At 42.9% G+C, this 26176-nt stretch overlaps 1 protein-coding gene across 8 annotated transcripts; it reads left to right on the top strand.

The window, feature by feature from the left end:
- The first annotated feature begins 1018 nt into the window (after window positions 1-1018).
- Window positions 1019-25692, top strand: chn2 (chimerin 2). 8 transcript variants are annotated; one of them, XM_052066619.1, is made up of 13 exons: window positions 1019-1534; window positions 7927-7965; window positions 9864-9919; window positions 10370-10401; window positions 10510-10623; window positions 10752-11022; window positions 18553-18636; window positions 19385-19469; window positions 22267-22440; window positions 22517-22594; window positions 23500-23640; window positions 23730-23835; window positions 24930-25692. In XM_052066619.1, the coding sequence occupies exons 1-13, from the start codon at window positions 1486-1488 to the stop codon at window positions 25099-25101; spliced, it is 1401 nt and encodes a 466-aa protein (XP_051922579.1). In that variant the 5' UTR covers window positions 1019-1485; the 3' UTR covers window positions 25102-25692. The 8 variants fall into 8 exon arrangements, with proteins under 8 accessions (XP_051922579.1, XP_051922580.1, XP_051922585.1 ...); XM_052066620.1 differs by having other exon boundaries at window positions 1021-1534; window positions 23503-23640; XM_052066625.1 differs by lacking the exon at window positions 1019-1534 and adding an exon at window positions 6681-7244 and having other exon boundaries at window positions 7935-7965; window positions 9864-9944.
- The last annotated feature ends 484 nt before the right edge of the window (window positions 25693-26176 follow it).

The raw sequence follows: 26176 nt of genomic DNA on the forward strand, positions 1-26176 counted from the left end.
CCGTCTTCAATGGAATTGGACACTCTCAATGTTTTTATGAAATCTTATTGATTATTTTAAATGAAGTTGTTCAAAATGCCTTTTGACTTTTTTTTAATCATTGATAGTCCGTTGGTGATTTTAAAGAGGTATAAGGTATATGTATATATATATATATATATATATATATATATATATATATATATATATATATATGCAGTATAACAGTAGTAAATGTAATGTTTTTTTCATTACCTCCAAAAACGGAATGTTTTTAACTTGAATTGCCATGAAATAAAAGACACTTTAAAAAAACCAAGTCTCTCATAAGTATGATGTAATATCTCGGCAAGGTTTTGCATATAATCTGACAAGCTGTTAAAGTAAATATACACTTGCGATCAGTGGTCACCAACATGGTGCCCGCGGGCACCAGGTAGCCCGTGAAGACCACTTGAGTAGCCCGCCAGTGCCTGGACATTGTGATTTGCTAGTAGAAATTATGATTTAAAAATGCAAACATTGGCAGTACTGTGAGACATTTCGAAACACGATCAAAGTCTGACAATTTAAATCATCAAGTATTAAAAATAACACATCCTCATATTATTGAAGGTATTTTGGACAAATATGTTATTTCAGACGTGTATCAATTTGGTAGCCCTTCACACAATCGGTACACATGAAGTTGCTCTCACCCTCAAAAATGTTGGTGACACCTGCTTGCGATACTCAGCATTTTATCTATCGTGTATAGTTGTTCGGCCCGACGGACAACAAAATACCATACATTTAGTTATTTTATATATATATACAGTATATATAGTTATTTTATGTATATTTTTTTTCCTTTGGGCCAATAAGTTCAAAGTCGGTACAGTACTGAATTGACGCCAGTGACGTCATTATGCCTCGACGAGATGCGAAAGTAGACACACCAGATGGCGCTCTTGCTCCAAAGACGAATTCGAACTCAATATGACATCACGTTTGAAAGCAATGTACTTACAATGTGCCTTAATTAAAAAAAATTACGCCCGTGCTTAGAATCGGTTTGTGGTTTTCCTTTTTTCAAATCGAGTCAAACCTGGTTGCTACGTTTTGGTTCCATGTGCACCGAGTCCAACTTTCACTTTAAGAAGGCGCGTCTGGGCTTCTACGGCGGAGTGTGTTAAATACCGCGAGCCTCCTGGAGGCACATGGAGGCAGGCTACCGTACGTTGGCATCCACAACCTGTGGACATGTTTGCTTCATTCGGTGGACCTTCCCGTGTGGTGTCTCGAGCCTCGTTTAAAAAAATCACATGCATTTTCGTTTCTTGCTCCAGTTTGACGGTCCTCGGTGACCTGGCGCATTGAGAGGATTGGATCTGCTTATTCATAGAAAAATAGAAAGACTCGGGACCGACCGCGGACCGTGAGTGTCATGGAGGCACCTCCGGGTTGGATCTGCTGCTGCCAGGAGCGCACCTTGGATGAGCGGCAGTAAAGAAGAGGAGGGACGGGATGGCAGCCTCCAGTAATTCCAGCCTCTCCGGTTCATCCGTGTCATCTGGTAAGAGTTGAAATCCACCGTCTCACATTATAATTAATGCGTGGATAAACTTGGCTGGTCGCATATGAAATGTTACAGTAGTCCGTTGTTTTTATTCTTGCAAACGAAAAGCACCCACTGTCTTATTTTTGCGTATGAATTGGGATTTCAGTACGCCATCATCAATCACATCCACAGTTTCCTACTTGCCGTTCCACTTGGTGGTGGGCTGCAAGGAAGGATCATGTTTGGCACGTGTAGTCCACTTTCCACGCATGCGGCGCCAAGTTTGGAAGTTCTGTGGGGTTGTCAAAACCCAAAATATGTCACAATGCAGTGACACAGGGCTTCTTATATAATGTAGTATTTGAATTCATCGAGGCTTAGTTTGGCAGCAAAATGTTTTTCACTTTTTCTATCTATAAGAATTCAAGAAAGGTATTGATAATGGGATTTAGCCCCAACTCTTCTCTTACGGTACAATATCTTATTTTAATTCATTTCTTTCTTTTTATTTGGCATGCTAACTGCAAAAGTCGTCGTCAGTCTTTCCTATTGCAGTTACCTGAATGTCATAATGTACTGTACAGTTTTACTCTGAATGTGTGTGCGCATTCACTTTGACCAAGGTTCCTCAGTAGGGGATCCCTGCACCCTTGTGGTTCATCTCAGATTTTTTCCCAATTTTTCTTCTCTCTCTCTCTCTCTCTCTGTCTCTCTCTCTCTCTCTCTCTCTCTCTCTCTCTCTCTCTCTCTATATATATATATATATATATATATATATTATTCATTCATTCATCTTCCTAACCGCTTGATCCTCACTAGGGTTGCGGGGGGTGCTGGAGCCTATCCCAGCTGTCTCCGGGCAGTAGGCGGGGGACACCCTGAATCGGTTGCCAACCAATCGCAGGGCACACAGAGACGAACAACCATCCACGCTCACACTCACACCTAGGGACAATTTAGAGTGTTCAATAAGCCTGCCATGCATATTTTTGGAATGTGGGAGGAAACCGGAGCACCCGGAGAAAACCCACGCAGGCCCGGGGAGAACATGCAAACTCCACACAGGAAGGCCGGAGCTGGAATCGAACCCGGTACCTCTGCACTGTGAAGAGCCGACGTGCTAACCACTGGACTACCGGGCCGCCATATATATATATAATTATTTTTTTTTGCCATTTCCCCCACATTTTCAGTGCGAAATGTGTATGATTGTTTTTTTGGAATGATTTTTAGTGGGGTTGGGGTTTCCCCCAATGCATTTCAATGAGCACCAACTATGCAGGGATTTTCACTATTCGTCGGCTGGCCCGTTTCCTATCCCCTGCAAACAGCGAAGCTCCACTGTATATTGAAACAACAGTTTTGGCCCAGGCAGAGTCACTTTTTCCTGAAGTGCTGCCCAGTGAGAGGGACAATCAGTCATAGCGTGTTGACAAAGCCTGAGGTATAACCACATGTTTCGCACAGCATTATTTTATTTTATGTGTGGGCCTCAGAAAGCAGCCGCTTCTATACACGGTACGCCTTGACTGTTGCCTTGCTTGCTTGAAGAGGAAACACTTTTCTTTTCGATGGCATTGGGAGGGCTGTCATTACTACTCGGCGTAATTATCAGAGGTTACTAGCTGCACCGCCGCCAGGGATGGAGTGGTTGTCACAAGGGTATGATTATTTTCAAGTAGAGCTTTTTGGCAGGCAGCCTCAACATTTGAATAATCTCCACCACGCGGCAAACTGAATCCTGGCTGTTGCTGTTTGCTGACCCAAATCAGGCCGTCTGTTTTCTGGCTTCAAAGGAAGTGTTTTTTCCGCTCACTCTAGCTTCGCCAGCACGTTGTGAGTACGGATAAATAAAATGCTATACCTTGTCTATAGGAGAACAATACAGTGCGAGGCAATATGAACGCAATACATACAGCCTTAGCTGAGCTGTCGTTACCTTTTTATTAAAGGTGAAAAATTCCAAATGTCAAGAACACATTGCTGGCATTGTTGTACCATTGTTGGTACAAGCAAGAGCATTTACACCAGGAACAATGCTCCATTTCCCATATGGATTTCAAGAGAGAAATTACAGTATAAGACAGCAAAACAAAACACAAGTATACCTTAAGCTTCAGGATGTGAATGACAGCATAGTTTAAGTAGATGGAATGAAAGCTACGTGTCTCTGCTCCACACCACCCAGCACATGTTTCTGCTAACGACTACCGTTCACCTCAAAAGTCTTTCCACTACTTACATTTGTCCTCCTTTCCAGCGAGGATCGTGTGAAACAAAATTTGTAGATGACAAGTACAGTGATTTGGCGATGGTGTTTTACAGCATCACAGAGGCTATCGAAATGTGGCTGCTCCACTGAGGCACATTGTACCTGCTGGCTCTAATCTACACCAAGGCACGTTGCATCATTTTTTTTTTTTTTTTTGGACTGGGGTCATGAGACACAGATGGTCTGCCTACTGCTGACACACACACACACACACACACTCGGAGGGATAGCAACAATACCCTAGTTCTTCTCTTTCCTCTTGGGTGGTTCTGTAAACCTCTTCTCCAGCTTGGTAACAGTCACATGAATTTACGAGCTTACAGTGTGATGTGAGCTGTGCAAGAACACAGCGTCCATGAGGGAAACGATAACACCGTACCTTGCAGTATGACTGGACACATTCCTTTCATTGCATGGCTAATAACAAACATTATATGACCTCGTAGCCCCATTTTGAACACTGACATGTGAGAAAATATTTTATTAATTTTTTGTATGCCCAGCTTTAAAGGCTAGGCAATTCAGCAATAAATGATTTGTTGACCTCCTGGAGTAAATACCCTGGATATGTTTGAAGTGATGTCCAGCATCAGACCAAGTATACGGAAATGTTAAATGACTTATTTATATGATCAGTTGTTGCGCAACAATCGTTCCTAGATAATGTTTTTTTTGGGGTTAGAATAGGAAATAATTAATATTGCCCCTCGCTTCGGCCACTTCCCATCACGATGATTAAGATGAAGGTTAGCATTCGAAATCTTCAGTTTCATTAAAACACAAGCACGAAGGACACAACCTTCCTCCAAGGCCAATATGAAAAAGGCAATGTTTTATCAGCTATGCAATGCAAATAGTTCTTTTTTTTATTTCTTGGCCAATGCCATGGCCTCTACTATGGTTTGTTTGTGACTTGGCCGTGACACTGCTAACTGATTGAGAGGCCAAAAGGCATTGATTCAATGCCTAACCAATGGTGATGGTTGATTTACTTTCTGAAATACAGTAAAAATGCAACTGTGCAACGTTTTGTCACATACCACTGACATCATGCTGACTTCATCAACGACTCAATTACAATACGTTCAGAATTTCACATGTTCTAGGAGCTTGAGTCTTTCCAAACGGCCAACAGCCTCTAAAATATCTTTACTCTCTCCACTTTTCTCACCAATTTCTTTGTGGCAATCCTTTTCCTCCGTGACAATTGCCACTTGGTTTTATGGTTCAATGAAAAGTATAATACAGTACAGTCAATTGTATGTGGAGCCTCAAAACCTGATAGGGCATTGCTGTTTTTCTACTGGACCGCATCGGTAAATGTGCTGTAATCAATTGCTTGGTGTGCGGGTGTGTGCCTCAGACAGTATTTTTTTTTCCCCCACAATGGCCCAGTACATTTGCATTAAATCGCATTGTAAGTCTTAGGAGACACCCTGAACAACCATTCGTGCCAACAATCACACCTCGGAACAATTTAGAGTGTTCCATCAACCTGCCGTGCATGTTTTTGGAATCTGAGAGGAAACCGGAGTACCCGGTGAAAACCCACGTAGGTATGGGGAGAACATTCAAACTCCACACTAGGAGACCAGAGCCCGGAATCGGAGCCTGCACCTCTGCACTGTGAGGTGGACATGCAAACCAGTTGACCACCGTGCTGCTTAAATATTTCACTCCTTAATGTAAACATTGTACTTTTTTTTAAATCGACCCACTCAAATATAGTTTCCACAATTTTATTTAGTTATTTATTCATTTTTTTGGGGGGGCGGACTTGTGTATCACATACCATAGCTGCCCTTAAAATGTGTGTATAGCCACAGGTCACAACAACGCATGCTGTATGAGGCAGTTGGTCTTCATTCATCAAATATGCTCTTTGACACACGAGTGAACCTAATTATTGTTTTAATGAGTGCCTTTGACCGGTGAAGAACTCTAGGGGATGCGTCTAATTACTTTCTCTTTGAGGGGGGGTGGGGTGGGGGAAGGCCTCCAGCTGTGTCGTCCTGCTTTCTCCCACATCATCAGGCAGTTAGTCTGAAACTCTGTTTGATGTTTTGCGGATATTTGCATCATCTGTGCATGTTTACGCGTATTTACTTGAGTGTGCATCTCCATGTGTGTCAATTCGTGTGTGTGTAGCGGAATGTTGGTGTGATGCCACGCTGCAGAATGAGAAGAAACCGGGTTGGTGGGTTTGAAGAATTCCATTAGAAGAGAGTGTTTGGAATGCAACTAGATTCCGTAAAAAATTTTTTGAACAAGCTGCAGTGAAATAAATCTTTCGGGCTGCAAGTGCTATGCCCAGCGACGCAGGATCAATGATAGAGCGATGTCCTCTGCAACATATCTGCAAACACAATGTAATGGTGATTCATTTGTGTTCGTTGTTATCGTTATTTATTTATCTTTCAGATCGGTGGTGAGCCAACTACCAAGGCCCGCCTTGCAGTTTACAAAAATAAACAAGAAAATTACTCACAAGCGGCCCAGTGGGTTCAATCCCAGCTCCGGCCTCCCTGTGTGGAGTTTGCATATTCTTCCTGGGCCTGTGTCGGTTTTCTCCGGGTGCTCCGATTTCCTCCCACATTCCAAAAACATGCATTGCTGGCTGATTGAACACTCCAAATTGTCCCTAGGTGTGAGTGTGAGTGTGAGTGTGGATGGTTGTTCGTCTCTGTGTGCCCTACGATTGGTTGGCAACCGGTTCAGGGTGTCCCCCGCCTACTGCCTGAAGACGGCTGGGATGGGCTCCAGCACCCCTTATGACCCTTGTGAAGATAAAGCAGATCGGAAAATGAATGAATGAAGGAATAACTCACAAATTGTCATCATAAACGTCGATTCATGTTTTTTGTTTGTTTGTTTTTTTACATGCATTTATTTTGGCCTTTCTAAAAACTGAACTGGCCCCTGTTCAAAATAGTAACTCTTGAAAAGAAGGACCAGCATTCTTTCAAGCTGAGTTTTTAGTCACGGGCCCTAATGTTGTCGTCAAGCAGTGGAAGAGCAAACAGCACGAGAAAGTAAAGAGTAATGGGGAAAAAGAATGTACACCGCGTTAAATAAGACACAGAGGGAGTTGGCGACGCGGTTCGAGGTCGATGATAATATTTTACAGCCTGTTCCACAGTAGCCACATCCGACAAGTGCTTACTGGTTGACATTATATTAATCCCCTCGAGCGCTCAGGTGTGTTTCATTTCACCGCCTCAGGCCCGAAGGGTGTGGAGGGTAAAAGAATGCGCACATTCTGGATTGATATGAGTCATTATCTATATGCGCGTAGCCAATCCTCCAGCGGCTCAATGATATTACTTTCAAATGCTCTGTGTGGTTTTGTCAACAAGGGTGTGTTCAAAATTAAAGAGTTGCTTCATGCAATAAGTTGCTGACAATTAAGTGCAGTTGTTGCTTTTCCCGTAGCTGCTGCATGCAATGATGTAGGTAGCTGTTGGGGTTTTTTTCACTTGTATCATTCCTGGTGCGTGGAGGAATCACTGCCCAAGAATAGTTCGCCGTATTTAACTTTTTAGTTCTATGTATTTGTATTTAGTCTTTAAAAAATATTTTGGGTTTTAAGTTTTGTCAAGTTGTTGTTTAATATATTTTGGTATAATTTTGTTTCACGTTTGGAATTAAATCATTAAATTTATTTATTTATTTGTTTGTTTATTACGATATTTGAGTGCAGTGTGAAAGTTCAAACCGTTTAGAATATTACAGTGGCTCGCAATAATATTAAACATGCTTTTCAGGAATGAAACTTCCTTTGTTTTTTGATGAACACTTTGGATGACTACGTTACTGTATTTTAATGTTGGTCAAGAAAGATGGCGACATAGGATAGCTAAGTAACTCTTAAGGTGGTACTTGGTATAAAACAAAAGAAGTGATCATTTATCTCAGATGTTCGCAGGACTTTGTTCCGATAACATTGAATGCTCTCATATGAGCATCATAAGTTCTGTACCCTGCGGGCCGGTGCCATTGAAATGGTGTTCAACAAAGCCAGCGGATGTGTATCGATTGTCCTTGATGCAGAAAATGCTAATGAGAATTGTATTCACACCATTGAGAGCGGCACAGTGACCTGCTTCGCATTTTGTGTTTGTTTGTTTTTTGACAGACCCTGAGGATTACCAACCACCAATATGGAAGTCCTACTGTGAGTTTAACGATTAATAATGAATTTGCCCTGCGTGCGGAAAGTGTATTTGTCATTTGTAAACCATCCGCATGCTCTTCCAATATGGGTGTAACTAAACCGTGATGTAAATCTCATACATTTTTAGTAGTAAGGGTTATACGTGTTTACTAAAACACAGCCATGTGGAACGCAGCCAAATCTTCTCATTTTCAGAATGAATGAAAAATATGCATTTCAAATGAGGCTTTCTTAGCGCTGACCAACATAAACGCAAGTACGGCACATCACCCACACAGCACATGCCAAAGCTTAGCGTGAGTAAAACAGGTTACCCTCGCTGGAGAAAATACGATTTTCTCTCTGTGAAGAGGCTCTGAACATTCTCATAACGCCCACTTCAGCATCCAGCGTTTTCGCCTTGTGGCAGGAAATGGATCCACTCTTCCCATATTTGATGTGACTCCAATCATTTCAATTGGGGGAGCAACATGAGTGCAAATGGAAACTGTGACACATCGTCGCAATTTCTTTTTGCATTTGTTTTCCATATATTAAATGACTGCATAGTTTTCTAATGATTCTATCTAATCCCGCTGTGGTCCCATCGGCATTTACTGTGTCAAAGGGATGGAATGATATCCACATCTGAATCCAGTTTGACATGAAAAAGCAAAAAAATAAACATGAAAATGCACACTGTGAGGACGCTTCTTCACCTTCCAGCTGAATCTGCTGTAATAAAACAGGGGGGGGGGGGCCTCAGCCTCACAGAGAGACTTATTTGCCGCTGGACAGAGTCTTTAGGTACATGTTAAACATCGCGATATCGAATAATCAACACTCATAACGCATATCGGGCGTTCTTTTACAATTTCGTGCAGCCCAATTGTCATATATCATATTGAGCTCAACCTAATTTCGTCGCCAAATAAATACCTGCAAAGTACAACCGCTGTGTCAAAACAGCTTAGTTAATGGTACTGTATTTTCCGCACTAAAAGGCACACCTAAAAGCCTTCCATTTTCTGAAAAGCTCACAGCGCGCCTTAAAATCCAATGTGCCTTGTGTATGGTCATTGCGGTAACAATTCGACCCCAACATGGCTCCTTGCTCGAGACATGCTGACAACGCAGAGTTCAAACTTAAGGCGATCAGTTACGCAGTTGAACACGGAAATAGAGCAGCGGTAAGAGAGTTCAACAGTAAAGAGTCAAAGTTATAACTTGCTGTTGTTTAAGTGAACTGTCTTGCTGCTTAATTAAATACGTTTTACTGACATCTGATCGTTCTGTTAGCATTTCCTTGAGCGGTAGCTCCATCTAGTGGATGCATTGTAGATTGCGTCTTATAACGCGGTGCGCCCAATGAATGAACAAAAAATACAAAATAGGCGCGCCTCATAATCCACTGCGCATTTTAGTGTGGAAAATACGCTGCTTAAAGGAGGATTTAGGTGTACTTCCATCCGTCCATCCATTTTCAACACGGGAGTTGCTGGAGCCTAACGCAGCTGACTTTGGGCGGAAGGCAGACTACACCCTGAACTGGTCACCAGTCAGTCACAGGGCACATATAGAGACAAACAAGCATTCACACCCACATCCACACCATCACTTAGTGGGAACCGCTCCCACTCTGCCTGCACACAAGTCAGGCGACTGGACCACTTTACCATCATCGACCCTTAGGTGTACTTTGGCCTCGTTATTTTTCTCTTTTCTAGCTTACACTCTTTTATAACGTGTGGGCCGTACTTGCTGCTGTCTAACAGCTTATAATTTAGTATGCCTCCTCTTTAAATGTACATAGATGACTTTTTTGGGGGCCCCAATCTACTATTTTTAAGTAATTACAACTTGCACTGAACTGCACACTCACAGGCTTTAATTAAAATACACATATGTCTCTCTAACAGTGTACCAATTACAGCAGGAGGCCCCAAGACCGAAAAGGATCGTATGTCCCAAAGAGGTGAGTATAGCCCCTGAAATGAAAGGTACGCTCGAGGCAGCATTTTGTTTTCTCATATTTTTAGTTGACCCAAAACTCATTAAAACTGTCTACTCCCGTATTGCTTATTTGTAGCCCTCACTTAAATTTTGGACTTGGTGGACCTTTTTATGTCCAACAGTTACATTGTTAAAGCGGTGAACTGTCATGGCTGCGTATTTATTGGTTGGTTATCATTGAAGAAAGATAGCAGTTACCTATTCTGGCAGCCATTAAAGTTGGTCCACTGAACATGCGCTTTGTGCACTCAATGGGTGCAAGAGACGTTTGAATTCTCTAAAACTTGACCTCGACAGTACAATATCAATGGCTGTTTTCTCGCACTTCCTTAAATCTGTTCCAGCAATCTCCAGATGTCTCGGCCCTTAAACTTGAACTTGTTCAAGCAACAATGTCCTTTCTGTTTCACAGATGGAGACCAGGCCCAAATATTATGGCAGAGAGTGAGTGTCAACTGAATTACTGTAATTCTAAAAATGTATTTTTTGGGGGTGCGAGGGAAAGTCACTTTTTCCCCCCCCCTTAATCCAATATGTAATAATTTGTCCCAGATTTCACGGCATGATCTCTCGAGAATATGCAGATGAACTTCTCAGGGCAGCTGATGGTTCCTACTTGATCAGGGAAAGCCAAAGACAGCCCGGAACACACACGTTGGCCTTAAGGTACCAGCAATGTCACGATGCATCCGGGAGGAATTCCACCACGTGTTTATTTAGTCAATAAACTCATTCAGCCAGCCTTGCTTGTCTCTGTTGGACACAAACTGCTCAAAGCATACGTCTCCATGTAGATTCGGGCCGCAGACGCTCAACTACAGGCTGTTCTACGATGGGAAGCACTTTGTCGCCGAGAAGAGGTTTGAGTCCGTGCACGACCTCGTCACGGACGCCCTCATCACTCTCTACATCGAGACCAAGGCGGCGGAGTATATTGCCAAAATGACTGCAAACCCCATCTATGAGCACCTTGGCTACACCTCGCTGCTAAAGGGCAAGATGGTGCACAGGCTGAGCCGCAGATGCACAGAATCCCCCAGGGGCACCTTTGTCAGGGACGACCAGGTCAGTTTACAGTATGTACATGTCCTAGAGTTCAACCCAAATGAAGTGAAATGGTATTTGCTGAATGTAAGTGTTACAAGAAAGTACTTGGAGATTGTAGGAGCTACCTTTTTCATTCACCCATTTTATATTCATTCATTTTCATTCATTCATCTTCCGAGCTGCTTGATCCTCACTAGGGTCGCGGGGGGTGCTGGAGCCTATCCCAGCTGTCTTCGGGCAGTAGGCAAGGGACACCCTGAATCGGTTGCCAGCCAATCGCAGGGCACACAGAAACGAACATGGAGAACATGCAAACTCCACACAGGGCGGCCGGAGCTGGAATCGAACCCGGTACCTCTGCACTGTGAAGCCGACGTGCTAACCACTGGACTACCAGGCCGCCTCCATTTTATATTAGAACAAAAAAAAATATGAAGAAAAAAAATTGAAAACAACAAATATGCAAATCCCCAGTTGCCAAACAGCAAATATGCATGGGTCTAGTGGAGTTTCAAGTTGTCATATCACCAATCACCACTAGATGGTAGACATTTCTTACATGTGCTTACGCTGGGTCTTACACAATACAATGCAATACATATTATACTGCCCTATAGTACAATGTGAGCAGGCCTAACTTTTTACAGATTTGAAATGATATGCAGGATAAACACAATGCCTCAATAATATTAACATTTGGATTGAGTTAATTTTTGTGGGGGGGAAAAATGAGTTTTTGCACTTAATGTTGGTTTCTTCAGCGGTTTTTTGCCATCCTTGCATGGTCTTTTTTTATGCAAGAGAGCCCTTTGCACTGAAAAAAAATATTACATGATTTGGTCTTTTGTTGTTTGCTGTTGGGTAAAGATAGTGGATTTGTTATACATGCATTGAGAAATGTTTTATCAAAAATGAAATGTATCAAGAGCACATATTCTGCACATACATAGGTATTTTGTCCCTATTTAAATCAGCATTTGTGCCATACATCTACCGGTAATTAGGAAGTGTATGCACATATTGTATGCAAGTAATCCACTTCACTTTGATTTTCTCTCAATATCACCTTGCCTGGCCCACTTTTAAAACTTTTTGGATATATCTTGTAGAATCATATTTATTTTGAATGGTATATCTGTGGTGTTGGAGACAATTTTCTGGGTGATTATATGTCATGAAAGTAATTGAACTAACCACATACTGTCATCAAAGGGACGTTAACTCCCGAATGCCAGACCTCACTGATTGCATTACTTAGTCCCAGACTGTTCTTTTTGGGAATGCAGTGCTACCTGTGTATCTGTGGGCAGCCCGGTGGTTGACTGGTTGGCGCGTCGGCCTCACAGTTCAGAGGTCCAAGTTCCGATTCTAGAGCCGGCTTTCCTATGTGGAGGTTGGCAGGTTATTGGAACACTCTAAATTGTCCCGAGGTGTGAGTGTGAGCGCGGATGGTTTCTTTGTCTGTGTGTGCCCTATGATTGGCTGGCAACCAATTCTGGGTATCCCCCGCCTACTGCCCAATGACAGCGGGGATGCTTCCGCACGCCCCATGACCCTTGTGCTGACAAGCGGATCGGAAAACGAATGGATGGATGGATGGATGGATGGATATCTATGAGGTGGGCCTTTTAACAGACCCAGAGTGATAGTGTGATTTTGATCGGCTTTCGCCCTACTGAATATTTTTACAGTGCCGTTTTAGAGGACGCATTGTCCTGGGAGTTGAGTGCACATTATCAGCTAAGCTGCCTGCGGGTGTGTTCACTGTTACCATGCTTCATTGCCTCCTCTGAAAGGTAATGATGACCGCGAGGACGGGAGGCCTTTGCTCTCCCTGACATGCATATCAGACATACTGATCCACGCCGAGGCAAAAAAGCACATTGTTTTCACCACCGTTGCAAAGTAGTTCCGTCATGGTCTGTGAATGTCTTTCCACTGAGAAGCAAGGAAGGTTGCTATCCTTTGGAAGAGCTTCCACTAGAGGGCAATCATAATGTATGTGTCCTATATTGGCGGTTGGTGTTTCTTTGATTCACACCACTTTATTTCTCCAAAGAAATGAATGACGTTTAATGAGTCAATCATCGCTGCGTGGTGAGCCTTAATCCCTTTGTGGGATTATGTCATTGACAGACACACAACTCTGTGAGCACGAGCATCAGCTGTGGCGTCAGCGTCAGTCATCGCTTTGCTCGCTGTAACCTGACACGCAAGACATTAATACAGCAAATGGCCATCGATCAACATGTCATCAATTGATGTACAATGCCTTGGTGTGTTTCTTTTAAGGACACCAGCCAACAATCGTCAATGGCCATTTGAGTCACAGCAATCCACGTTTAATGTCCTGAAAGTCCTCCTGTGTACATTTCAAGCATGTCGGCAGCTCCTTTGGATCTTTTTTTCCATACTGCACACAAGGATCTGAACTGTTAGGTGATGTTTGCACCAAATGTTTTTTTTGTTTTTGTTTTTGTTTTTTTGCCTGATTGGATTTCTCCAAAAAGCACAGCTCCCCTCTGATGGCTTGAGTGTGGAAAAGTCTTTTTGACCTTCATGTTTACCGTTCTCACAGCCACGCCGCGAGGCTTCAGTTGCACAGTGGCTTCACTGTATGGCCAATATGTGCACGTATTCACCCTTTTAATGCACCTCCACATTGCTGCGGCAAAACGCTTCCCAGAGGCCGAAAGGGGAACTCGGCCTCTAGGTTTATCTCCTCAGTTAGATTCCTTTTGCATGCTGAATGTGGTTAAACCTCTACCACATTCCTCCCGATCCTCACCACTCTGACTGGCTGAATAGCAACGAGGTGCCGGTCAGGCTGGTCTGGTTACTTGCCCTGTAATGGTTTTCACAGTCAAAGCTCTGTTGTTTGTTCAGATAATGACGCGCTCTGTCGGGTAAATAGCCCGAATGTTATCACGCGAAAATCTCCAAAGTAAGCTCCATTTCTCCAAACTTGTGAGGACGTTTTTAGCGAGTCAACCTCTTAGTTCGAGCCACTAACGCCGCCAAAATTGGAGTTTAATGTCCGTCCTCCTATAGGTGAACAAGAGTGGCTGTTTCTTTCATTTTTTCCAAGAGTGTGACAACTTTGTCTCGCTTTGAGTTTCTTTGCAGTGTCTATTTGTGATTTGTTGGTGCTGTTTTTGTCTCGGATGTGTAAGGATAGGGTGGGGGGGTGCATCCCGTTGTCTGGCTCTATCAGTGACCACTTTGTTGGCGTAACTACCAGCTCACACAGTAAAAGAGGCCAAAAGAGAATATCTGTCGGACCTTATTCTAGCTAACCGTCACAACCCATGCGCACTATTTAAAACAAGATTCTGTACTCAAACCCCCTCTGCCTACTTGCTCGGATTCTTCACCCGAGATGTGCAACAGATTCCTTCAGTTTTTCATTGATAACGTCTCTACAGCTAGGACTCCGGTCTCAAATGCCGCATCTGACCACTCTGTCCATGTTCCATGTTCAGCTGTACTAAATTCTTTTGAAACTGTGTCCTTGTTTGTTGTTTGCAACGGCCTTCACCCTGGGCGGGTTGAACCGGCTTCTTCCTTGGCGCGCACGACATCCCTGATCATGGCGGCCCAAGCGCGGCGATGGGAAACTGTGTCCTTGGCGCTTTTGGAGGATGTAGGATGTAGAAGCCATCTGGCTCCCCTTGCGACTCTCTTCCCCCGCACTTCTTTCAGGAGGTTCCTCCGAGTGTTGGCGCATCGGTCTTGGATATCATCAACAGCAGCCTTTCTTCTGGTGTAGTTCCCCAACAGTTTAAACATGCTGTGGTCCAACCCTTGATCAAGAAACCTGGTCTTGATCCAGATGTGTTGTCAAATTTCAGGCCCATTTCCAAACTGCCTTTCATTTCCAAAATTCTGAAAAAAGTGGTGCACATGCAGTTGAAACTTTTCTTGGATGAACATAACATCTTGGAGGTCTTCCAGTCAGATTTCAAGATGATGCATAGCACGGAGTCAGCCCTGTTACGCGTTTCTAATGACACCCTCCTGGTAAATTACTCTGGAGACCACGTGTGTCTAGTTTTATTGGACTTAACTGCAGCATTTGATACAGTGGATCACAATATTCTGCTGACTCGTTTGCAGCACTTGGTTGTCATTGGCGGCAGTGCTCTTGAGTGGTTTAGGTCCTATCTAGCTGACAGAACCTTTTGTGTCACCCTTGGCTGCTCTGAGTCACGCACTGCTCCCCTGTAATGTGGTGTTCCACAGGGCTCAATTCTGGGGCCTCTGCTGTATCTGCTCCCATTGGGTTCCATCTTAAGGAAACATGGTATTCCCTTCCACTGCTATGCAGATGACTGCCAGACTATGTCCCACTGAGCAAGAAAGACGCCTTCTCATTAAGGCCACTCCTATCCTGTCTGGAAGAAATCAAAACCTGGATGGCACAAAATTTCTTGAAATTCAACGAAAAGAAGACAGAGGTGATATTGTTTGGTCCCAGTGGCCCTTGTACATTCTATCCTGTAGGCTTGGGCCCCCTGTCTCCTTATCTTAAGTCAACAGTCTCAAACTAGGGCCTTAAACTGGACAGTGATTTCAAACTCGATCGGCAAAAATGGTGCCGTTGTTAAATCCAGCTTCTTTCACCTTAGACAGCTGGCCAAAATAAAACCTCTCCTCTCACATGAACACTTTGAGACAGTAATTCATGCCTTTGTCACATCCCGGCTCGATTACTGCAATGCCCTGTACTTTGGAGTCAGCCAGTCCTCCATTAAGCGCCTTCAGCTGGTCCAGAATGCCGCTACTCACCTCTTGACTGGTACTCGTGAGAGGGAGCACATAACTCCTACTCTGGCATCCCTTCACTGGCTCCCCATTCATTTTAGAGTTATTTTCAAGATCCTCCTCTTTGTTTTCAAACCTCTGAATAATCTCGCGCCACCTTACCTCTCTGAGCTCATCCGCCCCTACAAACCTGCCCGGCGCCTCAGGTCTGTGGACCAGACATTATTAGAAGTACCAAGAACTACCAAGAACTAAACTGAGCCTTTTCTGTTGCTGGTCCCTCTCTCTGGAATGACCTCCCACTGAACATTCGGCAAGCCTCCTCGCTGCCCATCTTCAAAGCCCTCCTCAAAACTCACTTGTATTCTTTGGCATTCGACTCAGCATGACTTAGATTTGTTCTTGGTTTTACTGTTTGGTGCTTTCTACCGCCTTTATTACCGATTTGTCTTACTGTTTATTGTGCATGTTAAATTGCTCCATGTACAGCACTTTGTATGCAGCGATGGCTGTTTGAAAGTGCTCTATAAATACTGTTGACTTGACTTGACTTTGTTGTCACGCCACAATGGCAAGCTCTAACTCACAGGAGCTTGTTGTTTGTGACCACCTTTTGTCCTTTTCTTCCCTGCTTTTTCTTTGGCCAGACAAGAGGCCATCTGCCTGCAGAAAAGCTCAGCCCTTGTCTGCATCCCTCCCCCCACCCCTCCCCTCTTGAGGCTAAAATATCTCCGAGTGGTATATTTCTCATCTGTCCCTTCTGACTTGTATGCTAAATTTTATCCTCTGGTATGTGTAGGTCTTCCCAAAAGAATGTCACCCACAATGGCAAATATCCTCACCTGTCACGTCAGTCTTTGCAGTCGTGCTTTAACTTTACTCAAGGAATCCGGACAAATGAAAAAAGAAAAAAAAACAGAGTGGAAACTCCAAAGTCAATTTACAACTCAACCAGAATCCCTTCGAAAAAAAATTGTCAAAAGTCGAAGAGTTCAGACCGTCATCAGGTACGGTGTCATGTGATACGTCAACAAATCCTGCGAGACATCACTTCAATGTGCATCCAAAGGATTAACTACCCCAAGTGTTTTGCTTTTGTCAGTCTGTTTTGTTTGTGATGCCGCCTCAGAATGGTCTCGGGAATGCAAATATGAAACCTGTCACCAGAACACGTCACGACACTTGAAAATGGCCAACATGTACAATATATGATCAATTCGTGGAATATATTTGTATACTCAAATATGTTACGAACCAGATGTTGATGGTGATGTTGATGAAAAGCAGAATGGCCAACGAATGCTCAAAAATGACCAGAAAAGCTTTCCAACAAGCAGTTATTCCTGTTCCTTTCCCTTATGTGTCAGCTGTCTTCAGCTGGGGAGCGGTTGTAATTTCTTTCATATTTTTAAAAAGATTTTCTGAACTTCTGGGCAGCAGTTTAAGCCCGAAAGAAATTAATGATGCATTTCCTGAGTGAACATTAAATTTGAAATTCGACCCTTGACAGTCAACTAATGCTATTTGCAGTCAATTATGTTTGACTTGAGAGTTTCTATTCTGTTAATTGGTGTGTTTTTGTAGCACAGTTTTTTTTTATTACTTTGTGGAGTGTAAATTAGTTTTGTTCTCCTGTATTGATCGGGCCACACAATAATAATACAAATTTTAAAAATCCTGTACTGTAATGGAATGACAATAAGGGCAGTTGACAGGCATCTTGCCCCGGTAAGTACTTGCTGCCGTGCACAAATTCAATTTGACATAGCAACAGCCCCCCACTGGTAAACCACAGTATGGCTGCAGAGCGACAAATGAGCTTCCTTTGCTCTTTTACATGGATTTGAGCACTCCGGGATTATTCCCTCTGTCAGGATTACGTCAGTAATCCACCCACCACCCCCAGTTATGAGTCTGGCTCTATGAGTTTTGTTTGTGAGTTGAGGAAGTCGTTTGCCGCTGTTTCTGGAAGGCGGCATTTGGGTATCAGGCTTGGGGAATTCCACCCGCTAGCTGACAAAAGAATGGAGGTCATGATCTCTTCCGCTGAAACTCTTCATTTGTCCGGCCCAATAATCTTGGGGTCCGTTTTAGAGGCAGTAAGTGACACATTTAGGAGGCCTCGCTTGGCTCTCCGCGTGCTGCTGGCATTTGAATCTACAGCTAAGTGGAGTGGAGTGTGTCCGGAAGGCAGCGAGCTAATGTGTGAGTGCTCTGTGATATAAAGAGGGTGTCTGCACTATTGATCCTGCTTTACAGAGCTGTTGAGCTGTGTGAAACAGTCCTGACAGCAACACCCCCTCCACAGCCCCTCCCCACCATAGAGCCTGTTCTCTCTCTCTCGCTCCTTTCTGGGCGTGTGAAAGAGGGCCATTGTGCGAGGCACACTCCAGCCCTCAGGCCACCCACCACCCGTCTTGTTGCCCCTGCTCGTCTCCCTCCCTGCTGACACTCTCTAAGGCCAGAATTGGAGCCGTCCCCTGGCCATCAGTCATCAGTCGCCCTCTAAACTGAGAGGGGAGTGAGCGGATTGGACTTGTTCGCCGGGCCGACACGAGCTCCCTTCCGCATCTTCCTCCGGAGGAGATGGAGGGTCTGTGGGAACAGTCCGAAATGGAGGCCGAAAATAACCATGGAGGTTTAGCAGGGGAGCTGATCAACCACAAGGCGAAAAGACAAGAGCGGAAGCGACAGGAACTGTTGGCTTTTGCGCTGGGAGTCAAACTAGGGAGCAAAGGGACACTTTTGTGGAAGCCTCTCAAACTGTTGGCCTCCTGTCCACAGATCTCGTCCTCTCTGGTGCGGCACAGCGCCTTGAAAGACACCCCGGAGAAGCAGTGCTCCTATGAGAAGATGCACAACTTCAAGGTGAGCCGATTTGTGTTTATTTTATTTGTTTCTGAACAATGTCCATTTTTGCTGTAAATACAGATATTCCAACATTTTTCATGACCCTCTGAAGTGTTGTTTGTGTCATGTGTTGTTTTAATGGGAGCGCACACAGCTGACCTCCTGCCCAATATGTGTAACTAATGGACAGAGCCGAGCGCAACCCATTAACAGCGGAGCGCATTGAACATCATTGATTTCAAGCTCTTTGTTTTAGTCTATTGACTCCAAATAAAATAATTGTCCATTTTACGTCCTGTACTATAGTTGCTAGCACTCATCCTTGTGTATAGACGGACGAGTTTTAAGTTCACTTTTGAGAATGTATATCAAGTTTCATCGTTCTAATGGCCTCCAGCTTTTGGCTTGGAAAAAAGAACAAAACCAAATCTCGGAGTACCTGCCATATGTCCACTATATTCTTCCCGCATATTGAAGGTGCACAGGTGTCATCCTTGCAATGTTTTGGGATGCACATATGTTACTTGGGCTTGCAGATTTACATCCATGTATCTGATTACCTTGCAGCAGATGCCAGACACATAATCGTAAATCCTTTAATCTTCCTCTTATGTACACATGCTCTCCTTTCAAACACGAGGGGTCCCCTCCCAAAGTAAGCTCTGTGCAGCCCATCAAAAGAGTTCTTGAACTCCAGCTTGGGCATGGAGATGCAATGCCTTAATGTGTGTTTACATGCCTATAATCATGGGGTCTCCACCCACAGGTACACACCTTTCGAGGGCCACACTGGTGCGAGTACTGTGCCAACTTCATGTGGGGCCTGATTGCCCAAGGTGTCCGCTGCTCAGGTAAATCCATAGTGGAGCACTCACTCACTAAACAAAGAATGTCTTGCTGTTCTTGGGTTTCACAAGACAAAAATAAACCCAGACACCAATGATGTTAGGACATTATGTAAAAGATGAATAAAAACAGAATACACTCAATTGCACATTCTTTTCAGCCTATAATGAAATGAAAACACAACCAAGACAAGTTATTTCAAGACAGATAAACCTGAGTGTTTTGTTGTTGTTGTTTTTTTTAAATATTGACTCACTTTAAATTTGATGCCTTGAACACGGTCCCAAAAACCTCTAACGGGCGCATGCCATTTTGCCATTGTGTTACATAATCGTTCCTTTTCAACTTCACTCAAAGTGCGTTGGGTATCTGAAAATTGTAAGGGACCTATTTTCACAAGTCGAGAAAAAAATGTTATGCCCAGCGCAGGTCTAGAGCAAAGAAATGTGCATGCGCGTCGATAGATTTTTCTTTTGTTTGGTATTTCCGTAAACACACGCAGATAGAAATGGGCATTTGCGCCGTTGTGGGAGTGAACACAGCCGACAAGTTTCCCGGCCAATGGAAACCACTCATTCCCTTTAAATCAGTGCGGGAGAGGCGCACGGTCTACATGACGGAGCTGACTCGCTGGAGTCCACGCAGTAGAATGACGAGCTCAAAGCATGTTTACAAGGAGCTGCAAGAAGCTCTCCACTTACGGATGATGTAAAATTGGCAAGTGTGAAGTGGACACTTGGACACTTCATTTACAATTTCAGTTGCTCAGCAGTCCGCAGTCTCAGTTGTCGTATTTTGGGATTAATAACGCGCCACAAATTTTCAATAAGAGAAGGGTCTGGGATTCTCGCAGGCCAGTACAGTACTCACACTCATTTACTACGAAGCCACACTTTGGTAACACATCCAGAATAATGCTGGACATTCCCTTGCTGTAATGAGCAGGGACATCCTTGAAAAAGACGTTGCTCTGATGACCATGTATGTTGCCCCACAACCTCTATATACTTTTCAGTGTTAATGGTATCATAATGCCATAGGCCACAACACACTTCCATACCATCACAGTTGATGATTTTTCAACTGCGCTGATAACAACCCGGATGTCCTTTGATTTAAAAAAAAAAAACATACATACTGGGCCCTGTTCTTCACGTCTCTCTTGTAGTAATTTATTGTTTTTTATTTTTATTGAAACTGCATTCTAATTGCGCTTTCATCCAACAGTGGCCATGTTTTCTGAGCTTTCGAGATCAGCACATTGATTCGTTGTCATGACAGCAAAATTTGGTAGCACATTCGTAGAAATATGTGTGTACATCTCACCTTAATTATCCACCCATTTTAAAAGCTCCAAACTCATGTTAAGATCTTTAGAATATAGATTCTGGGGAACTCACATCAATAATTATAATCAGAAATAAAATATGTTACTGACCATTCCTCCCACATACCAAAAATCATGTTTCTTTGGTCAAAGGGGGATTTTGCAGTTTTAAAACTGCTTGCAAGATTTTAACGTGGCCTCACTTCACTAATCCCTTCCCCCCTTGAGTCTCTGTCCAAAGTCACGCCCCTTACTGACCTGCATGAGACGGCACTGTAAGCAAACCATCAGCCACAGCTGATATGCTGGTAGCATGACTTATTCACAATGTTGTTAAAACACTCAATGTTGTCGGTTTGAAGTTTTATTTTCTTGAGAATTATAGTTAGGTCAAAATTCAAAACAAAGTGGCAAATTTGTCTGTCGTGCAAAAATGTCTGTTCAGAATCCTCTCAGTTGCCTGTGGCTTCCTCACTTCAGAAAGACTCAGTGTACATTTCTTTCTGTTTAACTTTTGTTGCAAACCAGGGTTGGATATTGCACCAAGGTTTCAGCGAAGCTCCTCAAGGCCAATGTAATAAGAAACAGTATAATAATGTATGAGGCTGCTGTGCTCACAAGTGTACAAAAACAAATTTCTTCTCGTCAGTCACGCATTCTGCCTGTGATTGGTTGTTTTTCTTCAGGGGTGGTGGTTTCTTAAAAATCAAATAAGAGGTACGTTTTTTTTACCCACAGATTATTTTTCCAATCTGCTTCTGTCAGCTCATTCTGACAGTTTTAACAAAAAACGAGGAAGTAATTTTTCTTTTTAAATTGCAAACTCCCCCTTCAATTAAATACTTCCAAGTATAAATGATTATTTTTCCGATTAGCGCCCCGCGATTGACTGGCAACCACTTTACTCACTGAAATATGTTACTGATCTGTTGTGGTCTGATAAAATAGAATTCCACAGACTGAAATCCGTAAATGTTCATTTTGATGCGATGTGACTTATGTAAACCCCAAAGGTTGTTGACAGGTCAAACGGAACTAAAAATAACAGATCACAAGGTTTCCTGTTGGGAGCTCAGACAGAAGTCAAGACCTAACGGCTTTCTCCCAAAACACAGTGTTTGTTGTTGACACATTTTCCATGCTGATAAGCCTGGGGCACAATCCTGTATCATCAGACCTCATGTGCTTTTGGAAACCCGTCCATTTGTCCTCTGATGCATCCCTGCGAAGGGACGAGGCATCTTTTTTACCCGTCAAACCTGTACTCAAGACAGCTCAGAGACACTCTACTTGTAGCGACACTGACTTCCCGCTGTCGTGTTTGTTTTTATCACACGGCGAAGCGAGAGAGAGCAGGAGCTGCGGCCGCGCGGTGTGACGGTGCACATCACTTTCACTTGGTCTTCATGCCGCCGCTGTGTTTGTGTTATCATCTGTACGAGGCTGATGGCTCTTTCTTTATCTCCTTCCTCTAGATTGCGGGCTGAATGTACACAAACAGTGCTCTAAACTGGTTCCCAGAGACTGCCAACCGGACTTGCGGCGGATAAAGAAAGTGTTCAGCTGTGACCTCACCACGCTGGTCAAGGCCCACAACACCCCGAGGCCCATGGTGGTGGATCTCTGCATTCGAGAGATCGAACTCCGAGGTAAGATAGCGGAGAGCATATTATAAACGTGTGCCGCATCTCCAGATGTGTCACACCCTCCCAATGGTTGTTGCAGGTCTGAAATCTGAAGGTCTTTACAGAGTGTCTGGCTTCTCGGAGCACATCGAGGATGTGAGACTCGCCTTTGACCGAGGTTTGTTTTCACGCCGTCTTGAACAAGGAAGTTTAAAGCTGACTGAATAACATGTACAACGTTCCCGTGGATGAAATTCTTGAAATTCTTTCAATGTCTCAAATTTGTACATTGCATTTTAAGCAAGTTGAAAAACTTACTTTCGCAGGTTTTGGTAGTTTGCTTGGAAATATGACAAAGAAGATAAACATAGGTAGTGGGAAAAAAGACAAATAAGGGGAAATCAAATTAAGTACAACATTTTACATACAATGACTGTACTGTGTTATTGTTATTGTGTTTATATACATACAGTATTTATGTATATTTAGGAGTTGAGTTCAAAAAATGAAATGCATCCAAATTCATGAAACACTTCTGAGGTGGTGATTAAGGGGCCAGTACCGACTTACCGGTAATTTCTACCCACAAATGATTGTGATTGTTCCTAATATAATATTAAAATGACTTTGTGTTTGAACCTTTTCCTGCACCCTGTAACTTGATAACATGATAAACTGTCCACTGTAGTAACCGCTGTCCCTGAAAGGGTTCATTAAGCTGTACACTCCAATCATCAAAGTTTTTCAAATACATCATTTCACACTGGAAGTACAACAAACCAGTTTGTCCACCTGTTGCCACTCATTCAATATAATAAGTCACGGCTCAGCTTTTTGTTCAATTCAATAGACCCGCATTTCACATTCGTGAGGAAAATGAGATGAGATCATTCTTTTAGTCATGATATTTTTTGTGAGAAAATTGCCTCAAGAAAGTTGATGAACACTAATACTGTATATTATTTGACAGCTCGCAAAGCTAAAAGCTTAATGATTTGAAATCTGATCATAAAATTTGACACGGGATGCTGATTATTGTGTGGGCTTCAATGGCCTCCAAAACATTGTTTGCATTCTTGTCAGCAGATGGTGAAAAGGCTGACATTAGTGCCAGTGCCTATGCAGACATCAATATCATTGCTGGTGCTCTGAAGCTTTACCTGAGGGACCTCCCCATTCCCGTCATAACCTTTGACCTGTACCCCAAATTCATTCAGGCCGCAAGTAAGCATAACCCGCTTCTCCCGCCACTGCTTCTTCACGTTGCTTCGATTCTTTTAAACAAGAGAATCATATCGATTATATTTCCACAGAAATTCCAAATGCTGAATGCAGACTGGAGGCCGTCCACGAGGGTTTGCTGCAGCTTCCCCCCGCTCACTATGAGACCTTACGCTACCTGATGGCTCACCTCAAGAGGTGGGACACGAAAGACGCTGTCTCTAAACATAATGCAGAACAACTAAGACTAAAACTTAAATGAAATAATTGTACTGCAGTGCAACCTCCAAAGTCAAATACACAAATGGCACCGTAGAAAATAATTAAAGGTATTTGATTTTTTTTACAAAGGTACTGGTTATATCAACAATCTTTGAAAACATGATACGCATACGCTTAGGTTATCTTTCCACATTACGCATTTCTAATTTTTTTTATTTGTCAAATCCAAGGCCCGGGGGCCAGATCTGGCCCGCCACATCATTTTATGTGGCCCGTGAAAGCAAATCTAAGATGTCTATATTCATGATGCCTGCTAAAATCTCAAGCAAAATTTCAAATGATCATTTGGAATAAATGAGAATTATACTGTAAGCATATTCTTGTTACCAAACCCCTCATTACAGTAACTTAAACAATAGGTGAATAAACCGTTATTCTTGACTTCTTTATATGGTTTCAGTCATAACGGCCCTCCAAGGAAAACTGTAACTAAAATCTGGCCCGCGACAAAAATGAATTTGACACCCCAGCTGTAGGATTTCAGATAGTTTGACTTTGTAGACTCAACTGTAGCTTGCTTTCTTTTTGCCATTTAGCGTCATTGCAATCCCAAAATGAAAAGAGGTCTGTTTGTGTCATGCAATGTGAGTTAATTTCAGTGCTTCTCCAACTTTTACACCAAGTACCACCTCCAAAAATACTCACCAACTGACACTATCATGAACAACATTCATATACAGTAGCATAGTAGGCCTAAGTGTTCATCAATAACGGTTTTCTTCCTAAAAAATATAACCACATTTTAAACTGCGTTTTAGAATAGGAAAATAAAACAACTGTACCGATATAATGATTTGGTTCAAATGTATCGCACATAATTTAAAAATTATACCTAAATACAGTAACTGTTGAAAAACGCTTAAATACAAATGCCTTGTTTTTAAGGGTTAAATGGGGTTGGAGTCTGGGCTATGCAGGGATTTTTTTTCTGTGCATGCCACAAGTGATACCACGCTTTGAGAAATACTGCACTAGATCCTTGTCAAAGCTTTCCTTTCATCACATTCCAGGGTAACAACATTCGAGAAGGACAACTTAATGAATTCGGAGAACTTGGGCATCGTCTTCGGCCCGACGCTGATGCAGCCCCCCGAGCAGAACGCCCTGACCACATTGAACGACATGAGGCACCAGAAACTTGTGGTGCAACTCATGATAGAGCATGAAGATGTCTTGTTCTAGCTGCCACCAAAACGGACGCATATTTATTATGTTTTACCAGTTAATCCAAGCCACGTTGAGGAGAGTCCTTTCTGATCATGATGCTCTTGAGGAGCTTCCTTACATGCATGACAGTTTTGTTGTTGGCATTGTCTTGTTTCTGTCTGTTACGTAGTGTCAAGACCGTCGTGTTTGATTTCGCACAGGATCCAAGATGTTTACAAGCTGCTCAATTTTATTTGACAAATGCGTCGTGTCTAGTCTGTGTGACTTAACGAATCAACTTTCCCACGCGTGCAATTCCTGGATCATTTGTGGGAAAGTCATCCATCTTTTAGTGAAAAAAAGGCATCCTTTCATGTTGGGTCAAGAGAAGATCTTGCGGTGATCAATATTTTAAAAAGATGAGACAATTGGTCAATTCATGAAGCACTTTTTTGCAACGTGTGTACAGATTTGTTTTCTAAAGATGTTTATTTTTGTCTTTTTACTCTGAATCATGTTGTTTTGTCACAGTAATATATAGAGAGAGATACAGTTGGGAATGATGCATGTTTTAGTTGGTGTCTGGATACAAAGGAGTTGAGAAAAATAAAAGCCGTATTACATTTACATTACATTTGTTCTTCTCTATCAGTCCATTATAAATGTTCCTGTCTACATCGACATCATTTGCTGTTTCGTGTTCCGTACAAGATTCAGCTGGTGATTACGATGATCATCAAATGGTTGAAGAATTTGTGTGGTTTCAAGATGCAACCTCATACTGGGAGCTCAATGTATTTAATTGGTTATTGAGAGCCGGAAGCCAAGGTTTGAAGTGGCTAACTGCCTTGTTCAAGCAATATTCTTTTCATGTAATGTATTTTATCCAGAGGCCGCTATCTCTGATTCAATCTCAAGTTTTGCCCTGTAATGTTCCTCAAGGTGTGGCCCACAGCACTGATAGCACGAGGGGTTTTTTTTGTTTGTTTTTTTTTCTGTGGGAACATGTTTCACCACTATGTGAATTCGATTTGTCTTGCTGTCTGTACTTGTTACCTCGTTCGGACTGGAGCTACTCTATGCAAACATTGTAGGTGATTACGATTGGGAA

Source organism: Hippocampus zosterae, chromosome 5 (genome assembly GCF_025434085.1).
Source record: "Hippocampus zosterae strain Florida chromosome 5, ASM2543408v3, whole genome shotgun sequence".
Taxonomy (NCBI): Eukaryota; Metazoa; Chordata; class Actinopteri; order Syngnathiformes; family Syngnathidae; genus Hippocampus; species Hippocampus zosterae.

Bases quoted from the DNA above. Each gene is read 5' to 3' on its own strand.
- chn2 (XM_052066619.1), top strand. From the start codon at position 1,486: ATGGCAGCCTCCAGTAATTCCAGCCTCTCCGGTTCATCCGTGTCATCT. The intron at 1,535-7,926 runs GTAAGAGTTGAA...GTTTTTTGACAG, and splicing joins CGGTTCATCCGTGTCATCTG to ACCCTGAGGATTACCAACCA. The intron at 9,920-10,369 runs GTGAGTATAGCC...TCTGTTTCACAG, and splicing joins GGATCGTATGTCCCAAAGAG to ATGGAGACCAGGCCCAAATA.